Genomic DNA, 21684 nt, shown 5'->3' with positions numbered 1-21684 from the left:
CTAAAGGAAAGCAGAAGAGCTCTCCTTCTTTTAAAATGATGTCCCCCTTCTAACGAATACCCCCAGAATCTCACAGGTAATGTGATGCTAAACAAAAAAGTTTCCACCGAGGCACTAAGATACGAGAGGTCATAGAAAACAGTGTCTCATGGCACCAAAAAAAAAAAAACTGCATAAATTTCGGTACCCATTAGACTCCTCCACCCCCTATCAGAATCCAAAATGGTCAAGAGGAGCTAAGTTGAAGAGGATTTCGAGGACCACTGTGCTGTGAAAGGGCAGAGGTCTGGAATGCTTCGGCTATTCCCCAGGTCAACAACAAGGAGCTACTGATCCCAGTTGCCCCAGAATTGAGAGGTTTCCTAGGATGCTGAACTCACAGTACTAAAGCCAGGGAGGTGAGGTAGGACAGATGCCACCCTTGAAACATGGGATCTTCAACTCCACCATCTAACAAGCCTGGTTTATACCTCCTGGAGTTTGAGAATGAAATGGATTGTCTGTGACGCTTGCCCAGGAAATCTAAATATAGCATGCAACAAGGCCCCGAGAGTCAAGGCTGGACTGAGAACTGAAAACATGTCCACAGGTGGCAGGAACAAAGGGCACTAAGTGTGAGGATATTCAATCAATCAACAAATATGTGAAAAAAATGTTCTTCATCTCTAGCAATTAGAGAAATGCAAATCAAAACTACTCTAAGATACCATCTCACTCCAGTCAGAATGGCAGCTATTATGAAGACAAATAACAATAAGTGTTGGCAAGGATATGGGGACAAAGGTACACTCATACATTGCTGGTGGGACTGCAAATTGGTGCAGCCAATATGGAAAGCAGTATGGAGATTCCTTGGAAAACGTAGAATGGAACCACCATTTGACCCAGCTATCCCTCTTCTCACTCTATACCCAAAGGACTTAAAAACAGCATACTACAGGGACAAAGCCACGTCAATGTTTATAGTAGCACAATTCACAATAGCTAAACTGTGGAACCACTGAGTGTGACAATGGAACCATGTGGATGGCCTGGAGCCACCTTAGATGGTGCTTCAGAGGGGTGTTGGAAGGATAATTGGAGAGAACAAGCTGGGGTTGCATATGCTACCACAATACAGAGGCAGGCAGCAGGAGCTATGCTGAGCACCACACACCACCAGTGAACGTGCAGCTAGTGTTCTCAGAGGAGAAGCACCATGGGGCCACAAGAATCCAGGGAGTACAAGGTCAGCCACTTACAAAGGTGTTAGTCCAGCAAAAAGCTCCCTCTCATCTCTGCCCTGCCTCAGCCTGGCACAGTCAAACACAGTGGCTAACCCAATGTGGCAAGGGGTAGAAGAGTCAACCAAGGAAGCAAAGGAAGACCACATGATTCTCTCCCACTGTGAACATCAACTTCAGAGGTCCTGCTGGGGGCTGGCAGGGCAGGGGATGAGCAAGGGCAAGAAAGGGAGATGATTTAAATTCTGATCAAATAATTCTAATCAGCTTGGACAATTCTACTTTTGAATTAAGAGTTTGCAAGTTGAAATATCAATAGGCAATATTCCTACTTAAAAATGTCTGAGGTTGCCTGAATCTTAACCCAAATTCAGAAACAAACAGTAGAAAGGTTTAAAGGGAAATTGAGAAGCTGTGAAAATAAGATTGAATTTATGTTTACATCCTACGAACCCTTCTCCTTTCATGTATAATTTACCAGAAGACCAGCTTTACCCTGTGCACAGTTCATGTGTGAACTTCATCCATTTGAACTCAGGCTTTGCAATCAAAACTTCTTTCACTCAAAATATAATAATTGAACCATCTGAGCACAAAATATCAAACTGATAACTGGAGAAATGTCAATCACTTAGAATTTGCATGCATAATTTCTTTAATTGTTAAACAAGGAAGCATATTCATGTTATATGACAAGAATAATAACTATTTTTCCCTTTTTTTGAAAGTGGCATAAAGGATGCATATAATACTTTAACATAATCATAATTTACTTATTTATGTCCTTAGTTTGGCCTTAAAATAGAATTAAAAGTATAATGGGGGATACCAGTTGAAGCCACCCAAGAATCTGCACATTTTTCTTAAGTGAAAATGCCTAAAAATTTGTCTTTCAGTATTGCACATTTAAATCAGAATCAGCAGAAAATAAACACGATGTGATATTTAACTAAAAAAAAATTCATGTTATACTTACTGGCAATAATTTCTATGTTAATAAGAGAAACAGATGCCAATTAGAAGTTCTAGAACATAATTACATAGAATGATCTAACATATAAGAACAGGAAGTCTCAAAACAAAATCGATTTTATTATTCCCCTCTGGCCAGCACAGGCATAGAGAAGGAAGAGAAAGCAGGAGTCCGGCTAAACACTGCTTTCCCCATCCCCAGCCCTGGAGGTGAACACATTCTCCTTGGCAGGGCCACCCACCCCTTGCACAATGTGGTTCCCACACACCCCCACCCCAGGATGCCCGACTCGTTCCCCCAGAGGTTTTTGTCTTCCTGTCACCTTCAGATAAATACAATGACATTTCTGGGTTATGTCACATCAAATTTTAATACCTGTTTCTGCTACCTCCACGTCCTGATAGTAAAACATGAGGTGACGGAGACCTCCAACAGCAAAAAGTTGATCAACTCTTTCAATCTGGGGGAAAGAAAAGGCAAGGTAACGACTTTGTTCTACATAAGAAACTGCATTTAAATCAGAATTGATGGCATAAAAGAGCAAAATTTGTATCACCTTCCTTATTCAAATCGAACTGTATCCAGGGCAGTCCATGTAGAAGGGATATTCCTTCCAACACAAAAACTACAAAACAATACACCCCTTATCATAGGAAAAAAAAAAGTCACTTCAAAGAAGCACTTAATTAGTCATGGAAATAGTTGCTGTGAATGCACATCTGACCAGGGCTTGTCCCTCTGTTTTTGCTCATTTCCTAAAGTGTGAAGCCATTGAAGGTGGATATGAATATAGACGAGTATTTCATTTTCAGTCAGTTGTAAGAAAGAGACAACAAACCTTTCCAAAGCCAGCTACCAGACTAGAGCTAATAAAGGTTGACCAGGAACTGCATGGGGAGGAGTGACTAGGGACCACCCCTCCAGCAGCAGCCTGGCTTTAATCCCATCCACCAGGCTGGCTGTGTGTCTGGTGGTTGACACCTGCCCTGCCACCAATAGAAGCACTTCTTATAAAGAGTCCACAGCCCAGTTTAGAACTCATATGAGAAGAAAAAGGACAAAGTCTGCACATCTATTGAGATGGCCACTATCAAAAAATTCCAAGTGTCAGCAAGGATGTAGAGAAATCAGAACTCTCTTGCACTATTGATGGGAATGTGAAATGCTGAGACCACTGTGGAAAACAAGGTGGCACTCACCTGTAATCCCAGCAGCTCAGGAAGCTGAGACAGGAGGACTGTGAGTTTAAAGCCAGTCTCAGCAAAAGCAAGGCACTAAGCAACTGAATAAAACCAAGTCTCTAAGTTAAATGCAAAATAGTGGGGGGGGGGGATGTGGCTCAGTGGTCAAGTGCTCCTGAGTTCAATCCTGGTGCTCCCCACCTTGAAAAATAAAAAAGGTAAACATGGAATCACCACATGACCCAGCAATTCCAACTCTGGATTTATATCCAGAGAATCAAAAGCAGGACCTCAAAGACATTTGTACACAGGTGTTCAGAGCAACTTGACTCACAATAGCTTCCACAAAAGGTCAAAGCCGCAGATGAAAGGGGAAACCAAAGGTGGCATGTGTTTACAAGGGAATATTCCTCAGCCCTAACAAGTAGGGAAATGCTGGCCCCTGGCAGGACATGACTGAATGGTGAAACATCACGCTAAGTGAAATAAACAATCACAAAAGGACAAGCACTGTGCAATTCTACCATATGAGACACCTAGAGTAGTGACCATGTGTAGATGAGGGTAAAATGGTGATTGCCAGGGACTGGAGATAAGGAAGAATGGGAAGCGATTGTTTACTGGGCATAGAGTGTTCTGCTTCCTAAGATAAATGTTCTGAAGATTGGTTGCACAACACTGTGACTATACTTCATGGTGCCCACTTAAGATAGGCAAGATGGTAAATTGCACGTGTATTTTACCATAAAGTAATATTTTTAAAGGACAAAATATAGCCTGGATTTTAAGTATGGAAATAAGTTCCCTTCAGTTTCCATCATGCTGCAGATAAAACGGTAACAATGAGGAAAAGTGAGTTGCCCTGTTTTGTCATTGCTATTGTAACATTTCCTAGACTGAAGATGTTGTAGGAATGAGCAGCACGGACAACCTGGGACCCATTCCAAGCTGGGAACATAGTGAAGGCAATGCTTCCAACATAGCCAGGTCAACACTCCTGCACTTAACCTTCCCTTCCTGTCCTCCTTCCCTCCCTTCTGTCTGTCTGTCTGTCGGTCTTCCTGTCTCTTTCTATGTCTGATTAGTTTTGTTTTATAGTTCAGGAATCATAGGCTGATTGTGTGCCTTCCTTACTTCCTAGGGGACTCTGTCTTGCCATACTTCTGGACTTCCCCATCAAGGTCAAGTTACTGAGCAAATCCCACCCCAGGTTTGAAGGAAACTTGTAGCGGAAAATGGAAGCCAAGGTTAAGAATCTAAAACAAAAAACAAAAAGCTTTAGCTGCCAAACCAAAGCCCAAATCAGAAAACCATGGCACAATTCAGTTGTGCCACTATAAATGCAAAATAAATAACAACAAAAAAAAAAAATCCCAACCTGGAGCAGTGGGGAGATTTGGCTCCCTAACCTTGGGTTCCAAAATGGCACCAGAGCCCAACTTCACTGGATGTAGAGAGACACGGGCATTGCTGTCAGATGGTGGGACTCAGATGATCACCATGAGTACCCCTACACAGTAGAGAGCCAGAGACCCCTACTCCTGCTGCCACTACCAGGAGAGAGTCAGAGTGGAGCCCTGCTACATCAAAACAGGCACTGCCCTCCAAGGTACACCTTGGGATCCCACCACAGGACAGTGCCACACACCCTCTGTGTCCTCCACAACCAAGTCAGTAAGAACTCAAACACACTGCACCTGATTGCCCTCAAGAATGGCATCTTCCACTTCGCATTTGTTCAGGTCCAAGCAGGAAGCTACGATTGCAAATAAGTGGTCGTGTCTCCCATCCAAACGAGCCCGCTTGGCTTCTTTCTCTTCCTTCAGTCTTTGCTGAAAGAAAGGAAGAGAAATGTTATATTGCAACTGCTGTTCTCAAATGGATTCATTTTGTGATAATTTCATACAATTGCTGTTTTTTCAAGTCTTAGGGATTCAGATAATAGACAACTTAATGATACCAGTTTTTATGTACTAGCTTCTGTTTTTAGAAATAACATTACTTCTCTTCAGAAAATAAGGTGTGCTCATTGTTTTGAAATCGCATAATATAGATAAGTAAAAAGAAGAAATAGAAATCATCTGCCATCCAGAAATTATTACTGTTAACATTTTGTTCTAAATCTTTACAGACTTATTTCCATGCACATATGAGCATTTAATAAATACACAAAAGAGAGATCCCCATTTTTGTAAACACTTTTCCCAGCCATTAAAATAATAAGCTTCTGCATTATCTTCTATCTTTATTGTCTGTTCACAGGTTCATATTTGGTGTTCAAATTAATTTCTGAACACCACTTCCTTTTTTTGACCATTAATTGTTAGTTACAATAAGAAAGCATGTTTGCTATAGCCAACACTGGCAGATCCAAGTCCTTCTTTCCATACTCTTTGCTCAAACAAACATATGCCAACATATGCATGCACCAATTTTTATCCTGTACCATAATATTTTCTCATGTATTTCTCATGTATTCTCCCTTAAGAATGCATCAGACTTCTTTCTTGTTTAATGCAGACTATTCCAATCTGTATAACAGCTGCAAAATATTCATTATGAATGTATCGGTGGACATTTGACTTCTAATCCATTTCTGAGAATAAGGATATACTACCAGTTCCAGACAATAGGTTCTACTGGGGAGAAGAAAGGTGGCCCCTCTTGAGTCCTTCTTTTAACCAATGAACATATTTTATTAAGCCCCAAATACAATACGTGCCAGAACTGTAAAGGTAAATGTTACCCCGTAAATTCAAAAAAGCTCACTGCCTGATTGGCAGGATATGAGAAGAAAATGTAAATAACCACAGGGTGGCGTAATGTTTATTGTGGGGCATCAGATTTGGGGGCCCCCAAATGCAGAAGATATTTATGGATTCTTATAGAAGGAACAAAAAAATGATCTCCCACTCTAGGGTTGAGGAGGTTGGAGGTAGGAAGAACAGGAAAGCTTTCAGGAGAAGTGGGTCAGACCCAGAGTTGGAGGAAGATTGAATCCCTCCTAGGATAGAGCATCTCTGCACATTCAGAAGCAAGAGGCCCAAGAAAGCACAGTACATTCTGGAAACCATGAGGTAGCCTCACTGTCTCAAATGAAAAAGGATTAGGAGAACATAATGGGACATGAGAAAGAAGTCAAATCATCAAATATTTTGTGGACCACATTAGAAAGCTAAAACATTATTGGAAGTCTATAGAGAATCACTGATTCTGTTTGAAGTCAGGAGAGATTGATATTTGGCTCTCTATGCAGCACTGAAAACGCCATCATCCTGACAGCAGCGTGGAAAGTGGAGTGGAGGCACGCAGGCCCAGAGGTAGTCAGGTGGTCCTCACAGCATTTCCCAATTTCTGGGAACACATCTGGAGGAGCAGCTTATAGCAACATGACCACTAGTTGAGTTTTGGCTGTGTTGGATTCAGAGGTATACTGATGCACAGGCAGAAGAGGCAGAAAGACCTCTGGAAATGTGGATCTGAAGTTCAAGGGGAAATTCATCACAGACACAGATACAAATGCAAAGTCTCAATCAAGCTCAATTGAAGGTGTGGACCAGAGGATTCTTGCTATGCACTATTGGTTGTTCAACAGCATGCTGGGTCTCTACCTTAGAGCTGCCAGTGGTTTCTACCATCAAGGTGTGAAAAAAAAAAAAAAATGTCTCCTGACATTGCCAAGTGTCCCCTGTGGAACAAAAATCACCCCTCACTTTGAAACACAAATGTTACGTAGTCATAGACACACATAGTTATGGACATTTGTTGGTTTAAAGACTATAATATGAATCTTACTTTGGGGGGTTGTACAGAACTTCACCTGCAAAACTGTGAGCAGCAGGTGATTATAGGCTTACTAATTATTCACTAAATGATTGTCAAATAAATAAATAAAAGCTAAAACCATGAGTGCAGATATGATTTTCTAAAAAAGATATGGAGATTTTAAAAAAGCTAAAAAGTGAAGAACCGTAAGGAACACAAGGGAAAGAAATGCAAACAGATGAGGTTGAGTGTGAGTGTGCAGAGACAGAAAAGCCCAGGAGACAGCAGCACCCCTCAGCCATAGAGCAGGGCCAATATGATGGAGCATGGCTAATAGCACTAATGCTACAGAGGATTGGCTGGGTTGCTGAGGATATCTGTAGCATCTGTGCTCACAAGATGGCTATGGCATCCCACAGCTATTTTGTAATGCAATCTTAACATTGACCTATCAAGAGATAGACTCGATCTCCTGTTCCCTGGAATTTGGCAGGCCTTGTGACCAGTTCTGACCAAGAGAATCAGGAAAAAGCCAGGTAGCACCACTCCCTTGGCTTGTCCTTAAGACATCTTCAGATTTTGCCTTTGCACTTGGAATGTTCCCCAAACACCATGTTGAACAAGTCCAAGTCACCTGGGGAGACGACGTGGATGAGAACCAAGGCAGTCCAGTCAACAGCCCCCACTGCCCTCCTCACCAACATGCACCAACTCACCGCCATGGGAGTGAGCCATCCTGGCTGTCCCAACCTCATTGAGCCTACAGATGACGCAACCCAGCCAATGCCAAGAGCAACGGAGCCACCCTGTCCCCCACAGAGTCATGAGAGATGGTGGGTGGCTGTCACTGCTTCCTGCCCTTAGGTTTGGGCATGGTTTGCTGTGCAGCAACAGGTAATGATAAACTTGATAGAGAATTTTCACTGGTTGGACAGAAAGCCAAGGGATCTAGACTTGAGGAAAGTATGCCTGAGTAGAGACAACTCTTTCCAAAAGTTTGACTATAAAGGGAAAGGGCACAGTTAAAAGGGAATGTAGAGTTAGGGGGGGAAATTTAGGATACAAAAGAGTTATGGGAAAGTCGAGGCCCTTCGGAGTGATGGAAAGATCATCGCTATCCCTGTGCCATTTACACTCGTTTCTCTGAACATGAAGGACTGCCCGAGTGACAACTTAGTTGAGGAAGAGGATGGGGCTTGTGGTTAAAAATAATAATAATAATCTACCAACTTTTTGTATTTTTCTACAAAGGTTATGACACAAAGTATACATTTCATAAATGTCAAATAGTAGAAAATGTAAATGTATTTTCAAATGTCACTAAAACCAGGAAGATGCCCTGTTGTTTTGAACTGTTTTCTGCCTTGCTGGCAGAGGGAAATAAAGTTTTCCTCAAAGAGATCTCTCTAGGATTGTAATAACTGTCTTTAACAGCATGGAGACACAGGGATCAAGCAGCAACCACACAAAGAGATGGCAAATGCTAAATAGCTAAAAAAAAAAAAAAAAAAAAAAAATTTAAAGCAGAAAGCCAGAAGACCCAAGATGTAAAGCAAATGAAGATTTCCAAAGAAGATGGACACTTAAACAAGTCCCATGGCAACATGTCACACCAGGATCCAATTTTATAAGAACCCAGAAGAAGAACAAAGGATTGGAATGGAGAAAAAGACAGACCTGTCCCTAAAACAGAACACTGATTGCTCTATTTTTACCTAAATGTCTTAGCGGGGAAAAATTCCAAAGCAGTTTTATGTATACAAAGAAAATGATCAGCATGTTTTTAAAGTAAATGTTTTCAAAAGCTATTTTCAAAAGCATGTTGGTTGAATGTGTTCTTACTTAAACAGATTGTTCTGCTTCCCAAAGACATGTGACATGGAGTCAACCCTGGAGCCATAGAAATGAAAGACCACAACATTTACCAGTCTCAACTTTCATGCCCAACACTAAGGTATCCTAGCACAAGGAGACTTTTTTGTTTTTCACTACCACAAAATGTCAATCACAGCAAACGAATATTTAGTAATGAGATCAACACACTATCAATCTATGAACTTAACCCTGTAGTCGCATGCAGTCCAGTGACCGGCTGTCTGAAGCTGGCTTGTCCTGCTGGCCTGTAGAATGTCTAGGACACTTGCAGAGTGAAGGTGGAAGGGGATTAAGAAAGCAGGAGGTAAAGTGTAAAATGACTTTAATAGTGACCTATTAAAGTCATTGCACACTACATGAGCACATAAACTTAGGGATCAGGGAGGATGGTCAGAAATCTCTCCAGTGTCCAGGGAAGTCTAGAACAGTATTGAAACATGTCTGTAATTTGTGACAAGGTGTGCCCCTAATGACTTGGACTGGAAGAGTGGCTGATATCATTGTTAACAAGGAGTGAGCGTAGCTTCCCAGCTATGGCAGCGACCCCCCCCACCCCACACACACACAAGAAGCCAACGTCAAGTGGAGTCATTGTCTCTCGTCCTAGCTCAACCACTAATTGTGAGGTTTTAACTGATATTTAGCTGATCTTGCTGGAGTTGCCTCAACTCCAAGATCAAAAGATCACTGGGTGACCGCGAAAAGAGCTTCTCTGACATGTGAGCTACTTCTCAGTGGTCCAAAAGTTAATGCAAATTACAGTCTTGAGATTTTAAAGTAATGAATCCCAGAGATGAGCCCAGGGCTCTCTGCTTTCAGAAGTTCTGTGACTTTTTCTCAAAACCAATCTACCAATTCAATATTTTGAAAATCCTAATCTTTAATCCTACATGATCAAAGTCCAAGTTTGCCTGTTTTGATACACAAACTGTGCATGAACTACACATATGCTCAATCTTTCATTTTGGCTTCACTTTAGGTTGATAATCCCCAACTATTCAGGAGACCTTACAAGAATGGAGATAAAAACCCTCACCAGAAAGATGTTCATAAAGATTAAATTGCACACAGGCTGGAGATAATACTAAATCAATCAACTTATGGATCAAAATGGCATGGCCAAGGATTTGGCCCTGGACATCAAAATTTAGTGAAACACACTTTTGAATAATGATATTTTTACTAATGTTCCAGCTCCCTCCACCTTTATCTTACTTTCTTGGCACGTCTGACCTCTGACCCAGACCCACCGCACAGATCTCACTGGCAGCCAGAAGAAGTGGATGAAGGACGGGGCCTAAAGCCAAGAACTCCTCTGTGTCTGAACAGGGCCACCCAAGGCCCCAGCCCTCTTGAAAGGCACGTTTTGTGCTGTTGGCCTGGTTGCATCATTAGGTATAGTTCTGCTACTCATCATTTGCTTACTATGCTTTAATGGTCACAAAAAAAAAAAAAAAAAAAACCTGTGTTTATTATCTCCACACAGCAACTTTCCCAAGAGCACACAGCTAAGTGAGTGGCAGAGCTGGGAATCGAGCCCTCATTTCAAAAGGATATCAGTGCCCAAGACACAGGACGTCCAAAGGCAACTAGGAATTTCGAATTCATTCAAACTTGATTTTACATATTTTTTTTAATTTAATTTGCACTCAGGGTTATCTCAGGCAGTCTTGAAGGAGGCCCTGTATATTTTACATGGGTTATACAAAGACTTGTGGTTGTAGACTAGAGAGAATGACAATCCATATTCTGAGTTATACCAGCAGTTAACTTCCCCTTATTCCACTTTCCCGGATTGGATGAATCTAGACAAATCCATAAACAGAAAGGAAAAATTATTCAAAGTGCATGTCCAATGAGATGTTTGCTTATTGATGAAATATACATGGCATTTCTTTTTCTTTTTTTTTTTTTTTAGAGAGAGAGAGAATTTTAATATTTATTTTTTAGCTTTCGGCAGACACAACATCTTTCTTTGTTTCGTGGTGCTGAGGATCAAACCCAGGCCACACACATGCCAGGCGAGCGCGCTACCGCTTAAGCCACATCCCCAGCCCAATGGCATTTCTTTTTTTAATGCTACCCAAATGGCCCACATTGGTTTAGCTCACCTCTCTGCAAAATAGATAGGTAGGTAGATAGATAGATAGATAGATAGATAGATAGATAGATAGATAGATAGATAGATAGATAGATCCTAATCCTTCTTATCTCCTAAGCAGTAAAAAAAATAAATAAAATAAAATAAAAAATAAAGACCAGTGGAGTCTCATCATTTCCAAGAACACCAGAAAACACTAGGGTGTTTTCTATGTTGATTTTGAACAGAAAAGCCTCTGGTAATAATCTTGGGGCTCAGAATATGACACCCTTAAGTATGGCCCTTTGACTGCCAAGTCATTTGAATTAAGGCACACTGGAAGGCTTCAAGCAGCATCTCTCTGACCTTCTCCTGCCCTCCTGCCTTTCACCCCTCTTTTCCCTCAAAGTGAGCCACAGAAAACCAAATCCCTCTCCCCGAGGTGGGTCCTAAACACCAGAATGCCTCTTCCCCAAAGCAAGCCATAAAAACCAGAAAGGTCACTCTCCCACTTCTTCCTTCTCCCTCAAAGACCCTCCTCCCAGAGGGGTCCTGCCCTTTACCCAGGAGGAAGGAGTGCTGTGCAGTCACCTGAGCAGACTGGCCCTGCTGGGTCCCCACTCAGCCTGCTAGCTTTGTCCGGTCACGTGCCTGACCCACTGTGCATTCTTCATCAGACGCTAAGCGTGAAAGCCATTCCCTGGGTCTGTGGGGTTTTCTGAAGGATCTGTGTCATATAAAACATAAACTAAATAAATCTGCTATGCGTTTCTCCTGTTAACCTTTCTCTGTCTGTAGGACTCTCGACCCTGACCCTTACAAGGAGTAAGGAAAGGAGGTGACACCATACCTTTCTGTCCCTGCAGTATAGAATCAATGGATCAATGAACCACATGATTCATTTTTATAAGTCATTCTCGAGAAAAGACTGGAACAAATTATTCCAGATCAGTGTGAGTCTGTGACTGCAAACCAGAGTTTGGTCCATGTGCTCCCAGCTTCTGTGCTGTTGTGACCCAAACGCCAACAACTCCATGCAATCCAGCCATGACTGTGATTGTAAGTCTCCCCCAGGTTACAGCAAACATGACCAAACCTTGCTGAGCTGATGGACAGACACGGAGGGAAACAGTTCCCTTGTTCTTAGTCCTTCGTCTTCTGAGAGAGAAGACGCTCCCTCTGGCTTCCATCTTTCTCCCTGTCGCAGGCTCTGTGATCTGACTCTCAGCCCAGCCTGTCCTGCTCTGTAATTGGCTGGGAGAGCCACAATTTAGAAACTCCCTTCTCCTGACTGCTTTTCACAGCTCACCTTCTCTTCCCCCACTTCCTTTCATTTCTCCAAGTGAAGGGTTGTAGCTGCGGAGGAAGTGCCACTCCTCCTTCCAGAATTAAGAGCCCTTGAGCAAAGTGGTTTCCAGAAGAGAAGGGGACTCCGGGCTGGTTAATCCTACTCACAGCAGGTGTTTTATTTAAGGAAAGCCACACTCCTGCTCTGTTGCAAAGAGACAGCACTTAAACAGAGAAAGAACCATCAACTTCGTGTCCAAGACTGAGCTTTGGAACTGTCTATTTTTGCTGGATTTTTCGGGGCCTCTAAATCTCAGTTACCCACTCCTTGATCTGTCATTCTTTATTATTTTTTCCAAGCAAATAAAACATTTTCTCTTTACTACCTATGACCCAAACCAACCCCAAATTTACAATCTGGGTAATCGCATCCCCCACGACCTCTTCTACCCCAACATCCCATCCTAACATCCCAGATTTGGAGTCTATTTTCTGCACATCAAAGTTCTTCACCTCAAATGAGACATACTGGACCTCCATATGGTCACTTCCTCTCCCCCAGCTCCACAGTGGTGGACCCCAGAATCAGAAACACTTCTCTTGTAGAATTTCAAGGGTTCTCTCTGGCAGCAGGGGCCCTGTAATTCAAGTGACTTTTTCTCAAATGCTTCAAGTATATAAGCTGTCACCACTCACATTATAGACTATAGAGGGGCAAATTCCCCAAACTTCCCTTATTCGTACAACCATTGTGACCAAAGCTGGTTGCTCGTGAGAATCACCTGGAAGCATTAGCCTCCTGATGCCTGCGACTCCCACGCACAAGAAATCCTGTCCTACCTGTCCAGGAGGGGGCCCAGGCACTGATATTTCTCAGAAGCACCCTATGGACTCCAATGTGTAGCCCAGCCTGAGATCATGCTCCAAATGAAGTCGTTTTGTGAGATAATCATGATTGATTAGCACCACCAGGTTCTCATCTGAAGAAAGAACTTCATAGAGAAGGTCAAGGGCATAAATTGGGGGGTCTTTCTAACTCTAGACTTCTTTATTTTTTTCGCCTTGCTAGAGTTATACAAACACTGAAAGATGGAACAGTTCAGCTCTACACTCCAGAGAGCCAAGAAGGGCTCTTCCCTGCTGCCCTCTGTGGAGAATAGTGTCTGGTCCCAAGGAAGCATCCAACAGGGCAGCGGGACAGAGGGGTTTTGCACTTCGAGGCACATTCTATAGGATGTAACCCTGGCATGATTAGGATGTGGGCATCTTTGGTCATTAACTCATTCAGGCTAAGAGTATCCACCTGCCTATTACCAAGAAGTACCTGTTCTCCCCTCACCTCCCAGCTAACTAAACCCCAGAGCCATTCACCTTCCACAGTGCCAAGAATATCGTTTTGACCTGCTTTGTGTGAAATGTGTTCACCAGGTCAGACAGGTCTGGGCCTGATTAAGAGGATGCTGAAACCAGTTTGGCTATTTTGTGAAAGAATAACTGAACTGACAGGCTTTCAGCTTTCCAAAGATATTAAAGAGAAAGGGTTGGCTGTCACCATACACCCCCCTGGAGACAAGGGCTTCCCTCCTGCAGAGTGTCTTAGCAGGGAGAAGAGGTGTGTCTCCCCAGGGAAGTGCTGCATCTCTCCCCCATGGCCTCTACCCACAAGAGAATCACTGTTCACAGAGACTGTGGAGCAACAGCATGCCCTAGCTAAATACACTCAGCATTGACAACCCATACTCCTGCAGCTTCGAGATAACTTTCTCCATTTTAAAACTTGCTTGGCAAATAGGTGAATTTAACAGTCAAGAGGACCATCACATATCTTTCAAGTTGTCCCTTTTTCTTGAAGCCAACACAATCAACCAAACAAAATTATGTATTTCCATTTCATATTAGGGAAGGAAAGAAAACCAGAATCCACAAGTCTGGAATTGATGTCCATTGTACACTTGGTACTAAGAGGCTTTATCTATGAGAAGTGTTAAAAAAATTGGGGGGGGGGTGCAGACATCAGATCTGAACTGTATCGTTACAAACAAGTGAGTGAATATATGCAGAATTAGTTCAACCTTTTTTATTAAAAATCATTTGGATTTTCCATCCAAGAGAAAGAATATATAGCTTGACTTTTCTAAGCTCACAGAGTCTAGATATGTTTGGTTATTACTGGTAGGTGTTTGTGGATAAAGTCCACTACTATATTACTGCAACCTAATTATAATATAGCATCATTACCTAAGAGTTTCAGGCCAAGTTTAAATAAATACTGCCATAGTTTCCATGATAAATAGCTTTAGAATCTTTCTCAATGGTTATTTCAAGTCATGAAGTTATTATTCAATAAATTATCATTATCAGTGTACTAAGTAGAAAAATGCATTTACATAATATAATACATCGTGATAATTTTATTACCATCATATGTCAGTGGAGTGGAGTAGAAGAACAAGTATCCTAAAAATATAAATGAAACCTCCAAAAATGCTCTCAAAAGGTAACTTGTGCCAAAAAAGAATCTATTTCACTAATTAGACCCAAGATTTTACAATTGGTTATAATGTTCTAAACTTGATAGTGAAACACAGGAAAAGTCTGCAGACATATGAAAAGTTTAATTCATTCAATGATTCCACAAGCGTATATTAATGTGTACCGTGTTAAGGGAAGTCTGCTTAAAAACGATAAGTATGTGAAGTGATAGATATGCTAATTAGCCTGATTTACTCATTCTGAAATGTATACCTGTATCAAACATTGTTTTGTATCTCCATTAAAATTAAATATCAATTAATTTTAAATAGACAGATGCCATTCCTGCTCTACTAGAACTCACAATCTCTCAAGGAAAAAAAAAATGTGTCAACTAATGTCCTTACAGTAGACATCAAACACAGAAGCAAAGTGCTGAGAGTACAGGGAACAAAGCTCTGGCCTCCTCGTGAAAGTCAGGGGAGGTTCTCAGAGGAGGGGGCAGTGCACTTGGTCTTAAAGGATATAGAAGCGCTCCTGGCAAAGAAGTGCGGGGTGACTCTTAGTCTTTCACACTGGGAAGAACACATCACAATCTGGGGCTTAGGAATAAGCCCTCACTCATTAGTGAGCAGATAGTGGAGGACTTAGAAAATGCAAAGGCAAAAGTCCTACTCTTTTGAGGAAAAACAACAGGTAAGATGGAATCATCTAGGCTGTTGGGGGGGAAAAAAAAGATCAGTGATGGAGCCCAGGAGGACGCATGAATCAATGTTGAGAATTAAGCCCTGCCGAAGCTTCCTTTTTCTTCTGACATTAATTGGTAGTGTCTTCGAAGAAGTTCCCCCTCTATGCATTTGCATAATAGAAAGCGGCAGAACAGAATGAGAGAAAATCTTTGCCACCTGTACCTCAGATGGAGCATTAATCTCCAGTCAAAAAACTTAACACCAAAAAATAAATAAATAAACAAATAACCCAGTCACTTAGTGGGCAAAGGAACTGAACAGACACTTCACCGAAGAAATACAATCCGTCTACAAATATATGAAAAAAAAAAATGCTTAACATCTCTAGCAATTAGAGAGATGCAAGTTAAAACTAAACTGAGATTTCATCTCACTCCTGTCAGAGTGGCAATTATTAAGACGCCAAGTAGAATCACAGCCTCTGGGACAGGAGTCCCCTGTATTTCTGCTTTGTTAGCAAAGCAATAAACCTTCTTTTTCCTTTTTCTCAAAACCGTGTCCTTATTATTGGATTGGCATGGAAGATGAGGACCCATCTTTCAGCAACAAATTTGGTGACCCGGATGGGACCTGAAAGCAGCCTCCACTCCAGCTTTCTTGGGGAGGCCTGGCTGTCTAAGAAACCCCCACTTCCATGCTGAGGATTCATGGGGCTGGCAAACTTGTTGAGAGCCAGCTGCAAGAGAGCTAAGAGACAGGAGAATTTGCCTCCGGTGGAACAGAGGAGCTATTCCTGTGAGTAAAGGGAGCTATTTCTGAGGGACCATCCTAGCAGCTGCTGAACCTCCTTTTGCTTCGGGAAACTCTCACCCTCTCTCCCAGAACAATACAGGTTGCTCTAGCATGGTTCACTTTGAGGAAAAGGAAACTGAACTCAGTCAAGTCACAACATCCTTAGACATCTGGTAAGCTCCCTGGTGTGCATGCCAAGACCCTTCATTCCACACCTCCAGTTCCTCTTAGTGGGAACATCTGGTCCCTCTTTCTGGGGACATCTGTGGTGCCACTGGTGTAGGAGTCACAGTTAAGTGGGATTCAAGAACCTAGGGATATTTACTTCCTTCTGGTCTGTTCTGGGTTCTCATCAGTTTGTGTTGGCCTTGGGTTTGGGAATTACCTCTGGTTCTTTGTGTTTTTTTTTTTGTTGTTGTTGTTGTTTGGTTGGTTGGTTTTTTTAAAGAGAGAAGGAGAGAGAGAGAATTTTAATATTTATTTTTTAGTTATCGGCAGACACAACATCTTTGTTTGTATGTGGTGCTGAGGATCGAACCCGGGCTGCACACATGCCAGGTGAGCATGCTACCGCTTGAGCCACATCCCTAGCCCTGTTCTTTGTGTTTTTGTTTTGTTTGTATCTGTTACTTCCCCTTTTAAGACATGGCCAGTACTGCATTGATCCTATAGGTAGTCTGTTGGGAAAGGTCTTTCCTGATCAATTTCAAGGTTCCCATCTGTTGGCCATGGTTTGGGGACTCCTCTCTGGTCATATCTCCCTCTCTCTCTCTCTCTTCTCTCTCTCTCTCTCTCTCTCTCTCTCTCTCTCTCTCTCTCTCTCTCTCTCTCTCTCTCTCTCTCTCTCTCTCTCTCTTTCTCTCTCTCTCTTTCTTTTTTGTACCATCTTGCAATTGAAGGTTGTCTGTCAGAGGTAAAAGAAGTTGAAAGGCCACTTATAGGTACAAGCCTGTCTAAGATAATATTTTACTGTCATGATCTGGCTTTTGGATAGCTTTCAGGAGTATTATACAATCTTGTATTCGGAGTTGGTCTGTCAAAGGGAAAGGAAGTGGAAGACATTCGTACATGCAGGTATATCTGTTTTAAGGGTTCCCATCGGTCTGCCCTGGTTCCAGGGATCCTCTCTTGCTGTCTACTGTTTCGTCTGTTCCTGGCCCTTTAGACATGGGCTGAGCTTTGTTGATCTTACCAGTAGTCTCTTGAGCAGAGAGACCTTGGCTGAATGGGCCACCTATAGGTACAAGCCTGTCTAAGAGAAAGACGGTTTACTGTAACACAATCTGGGCTTTGAATAATCTTTCTGGATTATGATACAATCTTGACAGTGAGGTTGGTCTGTCAGGGTGAAGTATGTGAAAGGGAGTCTGTAGATACAGGCATGATAAGGGGTAAACAAAAACTAGTTTGAAGGTGCCAAAAGGCACTGCCTCTGGTGTTCAAGGGTAGCAGAACACCAGAAGAAAGCGTTAAAACCATATAAATCTTTTAACCCCAGTGCTGGCACTCCCAACACTGTTTCTCAGCCCGGCCCCAAGAAACGGCAGATCATCTCATGGTGGGTCAAGGACACCAACCCTGAACTAGAGGGGAAAATAGCAGAAATACAGCCTGGGCTCTAGAAAAATGGCCAAAGAGAAACTGGCCTCTGCCCTGCCTTCCAGTCCCTTTTGCCCCTAGGGGGTGGAGGAGGCTAGCCACAAAACTGTGGCAGTAGGTTCCATCACTGTCAGTTATGATCTTGGGACAGGATCAGGGTTCAGGTCAGGGTTAGTCTCCCCTTTTAAGATCTGACAGGCCAAGGGATTTTCATCACCGGGGCAGAGCAATCCTTGCTATAGCAGTGTCCCATCCAACTAAACACCTGGGGAGAGTGACGGGATAAACAACTGCACCCTGCAAAGGAAAGGACAGAAACTAAGGCCCACCTGTGTTTTGTAGGCAGCCTCTGCAAAGGGATCTCCAAGGAAGCCTAAAGAAAAGGATGGAAAGGGCCTCCCCCATTGCATGTCAATAGACTTAGTGTAAGAAAAAGACCCCAAAGAGCCTCTGGGTACAACTGACAGTGGGAACTCACTTAAAGTTGATGGCATCGTGATAATGATCACAGAGCCAGGTCAGGCTCAAAAGTATCCTGTGCTCCCAGCCCTTGGATGCAACCTGGGAGAAAAAGGATTAAGGCACAGTTTTTGTAGATGCTGGATTGTCCAACCCTCTCCTGAGATGAAACTGTGGTGTGAATTAAATGCACAGGTAACATCCATAAGGACTGTTTCAGAATGTGAATTTGAGAAAGGGCCCAAAACTAGAAAAGATAAAAGAAAGTTATAGGTATGAAAATATATTTTAGTATAGAAAATTAGAAGGTAAAAGAAATATTTCTGGATTGAGAAAATATGTTGCTTGGTAAAGTAATACTCTTGGGTTAAAGTCCAAGATGAAAGGGGACAAAACTAAGAATGTAAGTAAGTTGTGTCTAAGTAAGTCACAGAAGGTTTGTGGAAGATAAATCTCGAAAAGTTTGAGTTTGTGATTAAATTGGCTATAATTAGCACAGTCAGTCAAAGTTATTTGAACTTTAAAGTGCTGATATGAAGCAAGGTCTGAAACATTGATCATCTCTTATCTATCACGATAATTTTCTTCCATCCATTAGTTGTTATTACTTAGGGAAAATAAGTCTTAAAGAAATTGGGGCTTGTACCTGTTTTAAAGTATTTTAAAAGATTATTTTGTAACTGATTAAACAACTTATTTTAGGTTTTAACAATATAGTTGACACCCAAAATATATATGACTAGGTATATGTATACGTATGAGAACTATATCTGTCTAAGCCTTGTCTATGTGTTATATAAAAGTTAATAAAATGAAAGTATATGTAATTTTTCTAGTAAAATAACCAATAAGTGTTCTCTGTTATACATTGTTTCTGACATAGAAGAGCCACACTCTCACTTGAAGACCTATCTGTATCTGTTTGCTTTGACTAAGTCAATTTCTGATGATTAACACTGTTTCCTAAATGTATAAGAAATTTAAGGCTATCCTTTGATTTTTGTTAACCTATGAAGACCTGTGATTATTGTTACTGTATACCCTGGATTCTAAATTGTACTTTAAAAGTTAAACTTAGTTAAATGTAAAACTTAGGAGAGCACTTGTTCTCCAAACTCAAATTATGTATAGCAAAAGTCTCAGATTTGTATAGAAAAAACAAATTTGGTTGGTATTCATGCATGTCATTTGATGTTTCAACAGCTGGATAAAGTAATCTGTTGTCAATAAGTTATATATACAATTTTGTGCTATTCCTCACACTGGAATTGAAATTTAAGTGCATTTTTGGAAGATAATAAGGAGAGCTTGATCTGTTTAAAGGTGACATTATAAAATATGGAAGCATTCTGCCACTTTTTTCACAAAAAGAAAGTTAAAATCTCTCAGCCTTTCTTTGATTCATGATTCAAATGCAATGTTGTATTGTTATTTATGAAGAGTCCCACCTCACCTTAGATAAGACTCTGCTTCCCACCATACTCCTTATTAGAATGACTCCAAAATAGGCTAGACTTCAGCTCATTTAAAGTTATGTCCAAAATATTGATTTTTGTTGTAAAGATTACTATGATCTCAAACAGGGAATCTAATATATAACTAAGTAAAGGTTCAAGATTATAAAAGCCAATATGTTTTTGCTTCATTAATTTCATTTTGCATTTTCCTTGTAAACTTTATAACTGTTGTCTGTCAGTGTTTTTCAGAGGTAATGCTTCTTTTTAAAAAAAAAACTGGGTTAATTTGAGATAATAAACGATCACTATCACCTACAGGAAAAGTAGTATATAATGCTAACTTCTAGTATTAATACTGACCCAGATTAACTGACAGGGATAACTGTAAAATTATAAATAATGTAGTTATAACCTGTTACTCCCTCTTTAAGACTGGTAAAACTGGCTTGTTAGGTGTTTAAAACCAAAAACTGGAGACCAAAGTCAAGGAAGTAAAAGGGCCAAGAAAAAAGCAGCCAACATTTTGGCTTTGCCCTCTAAGGTCAGCCTATACCCAGAGAATGGTGGGACCCCTTTCTGGACCCTGCGACTCTGGCAAGTCACCTGGTCTGCTGATCAGGGAGATCAAGAGGACCCTAGAGAACAAGAAACCAACCAGTGCACATTCTACACAGAGGAGGGCCATTGGACAGGGAAATGTCCCTGATGCCTCCAAGAGAAGCCACATATGGTCATCAGGACTCTGACCCATCCTGGCAGATGGCACCACTGGTAGAGGAAAGCTAAAGGATCCAACAGGCTCCACAGACATCCCCAAGATTGATCTCTGATGAGTCTCAGCTGACTTTGAAGAGTAGATAGGAAGGAACAAGGTCAGGTTTTACCAACTTGGTCTTAAGTATCTGGCAAGGGAAGCCTAGCCTGAGCACAGTCCTACATGGACAATGTTTTTGGTTTTTTTTATTGTAACTTAAGATGTACACTTGTGTCAGCCCTATCAAAAGTAAGTACAGCTGGAGGCTATAAAGAAAGGGTCCTTATGTGAGAGTGTCAAATAATAAGGATCACAAAGGACTCAACATTCACAAGTGTGTCCTGAATTAATTTGAGCCTGATCTCACAGATGTACAAAACTTCCCAACTTCCTACGCTGATAAACTCAATCTGTTTTTCACTGATATACTGAATTTGTTTATACTGAATACCTTTAACTGTCCATGCCCCACCTGATAGAGAACAAGGACTTGGGCTTACTTCCCCTAACTTCACCCTCTTTCTGCAGGAAGCAACTTGGAGATGTCATCACCCATTTTTCCATAGAAATTGAATGTAGAAATGGACAGTGGGGAAATGTAACAGCAGTCCACTTTGAATATAGCTTTGAATATATCCCTTGCTGCTCTACCACTACAATTTATTTTTTAAATGAACGTGTTTATTTCTCTTCCTCTCTCCTTGCTCCTCCCCAGTCTCTCTCTTTCCCTAATCTCAGGGGAAACAGGATTACTTTTATTTTCCATTTTAGGCAGACTTAACTGTCCTTGAGTACATACCCACCACAGGAATAAAGTAATCCAGATTTGGGAGATGGTACTGGGAGATCTCAGACCTGACTGTCTCCCAAATTAACAAGTGAATTACAACACATGGGATGGAGCCATTGAATCACCTCTGTGAAAGCCCCCTTTTGTGCTGGTGGCAGAATCATAGGTTCTGGGACAGGAGTCCCCTGTGTTTCTCCTTTGCTAGGAAAGCAATAAATCTTCTTTTTCTTTTTTTCAAGAAGAAGAAGACGATGATGATGATGACGACAACAAGAAACAATAAATGTT

General features: G+C 41.5%; 1 protein-coding gene across 2 annotated transcripts in view; it reads right to left on the bottom strand.

Moving 5' to 3' along the window:
• The window catches only part of Dnah5 (dynein axonemal heavy chain 5), a 279864-nt gene that overhangs the window by 210032 nt on the left and 48148 nt on the right, over window positions 1–21684 (bottom strand). For both annotated transcript variants that reach the window (XM_078018064.1, XM_078018069.1), the window contains exons 2-3: window positions 5075–5209; window positions 2572–2656 (exon numbers count right to left, since the gene is read on the bottom strand). In XM_078018064.1, the coding sequence (XP_077874190.1) occupies window positions 2572–2656; window positions 5075–5209 (220 nt within the window). The remainder of the gene's footprint in view (window positions 1–2571; window positions 2657–5074; window positions 5210–21684) is intronic.

The sequence above is a fragment of the Ictidomys tridecemlineatus genome, chromosome 1 (assembly GCF_052094955.1).
Source record: "Ictidomys tridecemlineatus isolate mIctTri1 chromosome 1, mIctTri1.hap1, whole genome shotgun sequence".
Taxonomy (NCBI): Eukaryota; Metazoa; Chordata; class Mammalia; order Rodentia; family Sciuridae; genus Ictidomys; species Ictidomys tridecemlineatus.
Note: the sequence above shows the minus strand (reverse complement) of the source record. Positions and strands in the feature narration are given on the sequence as shown.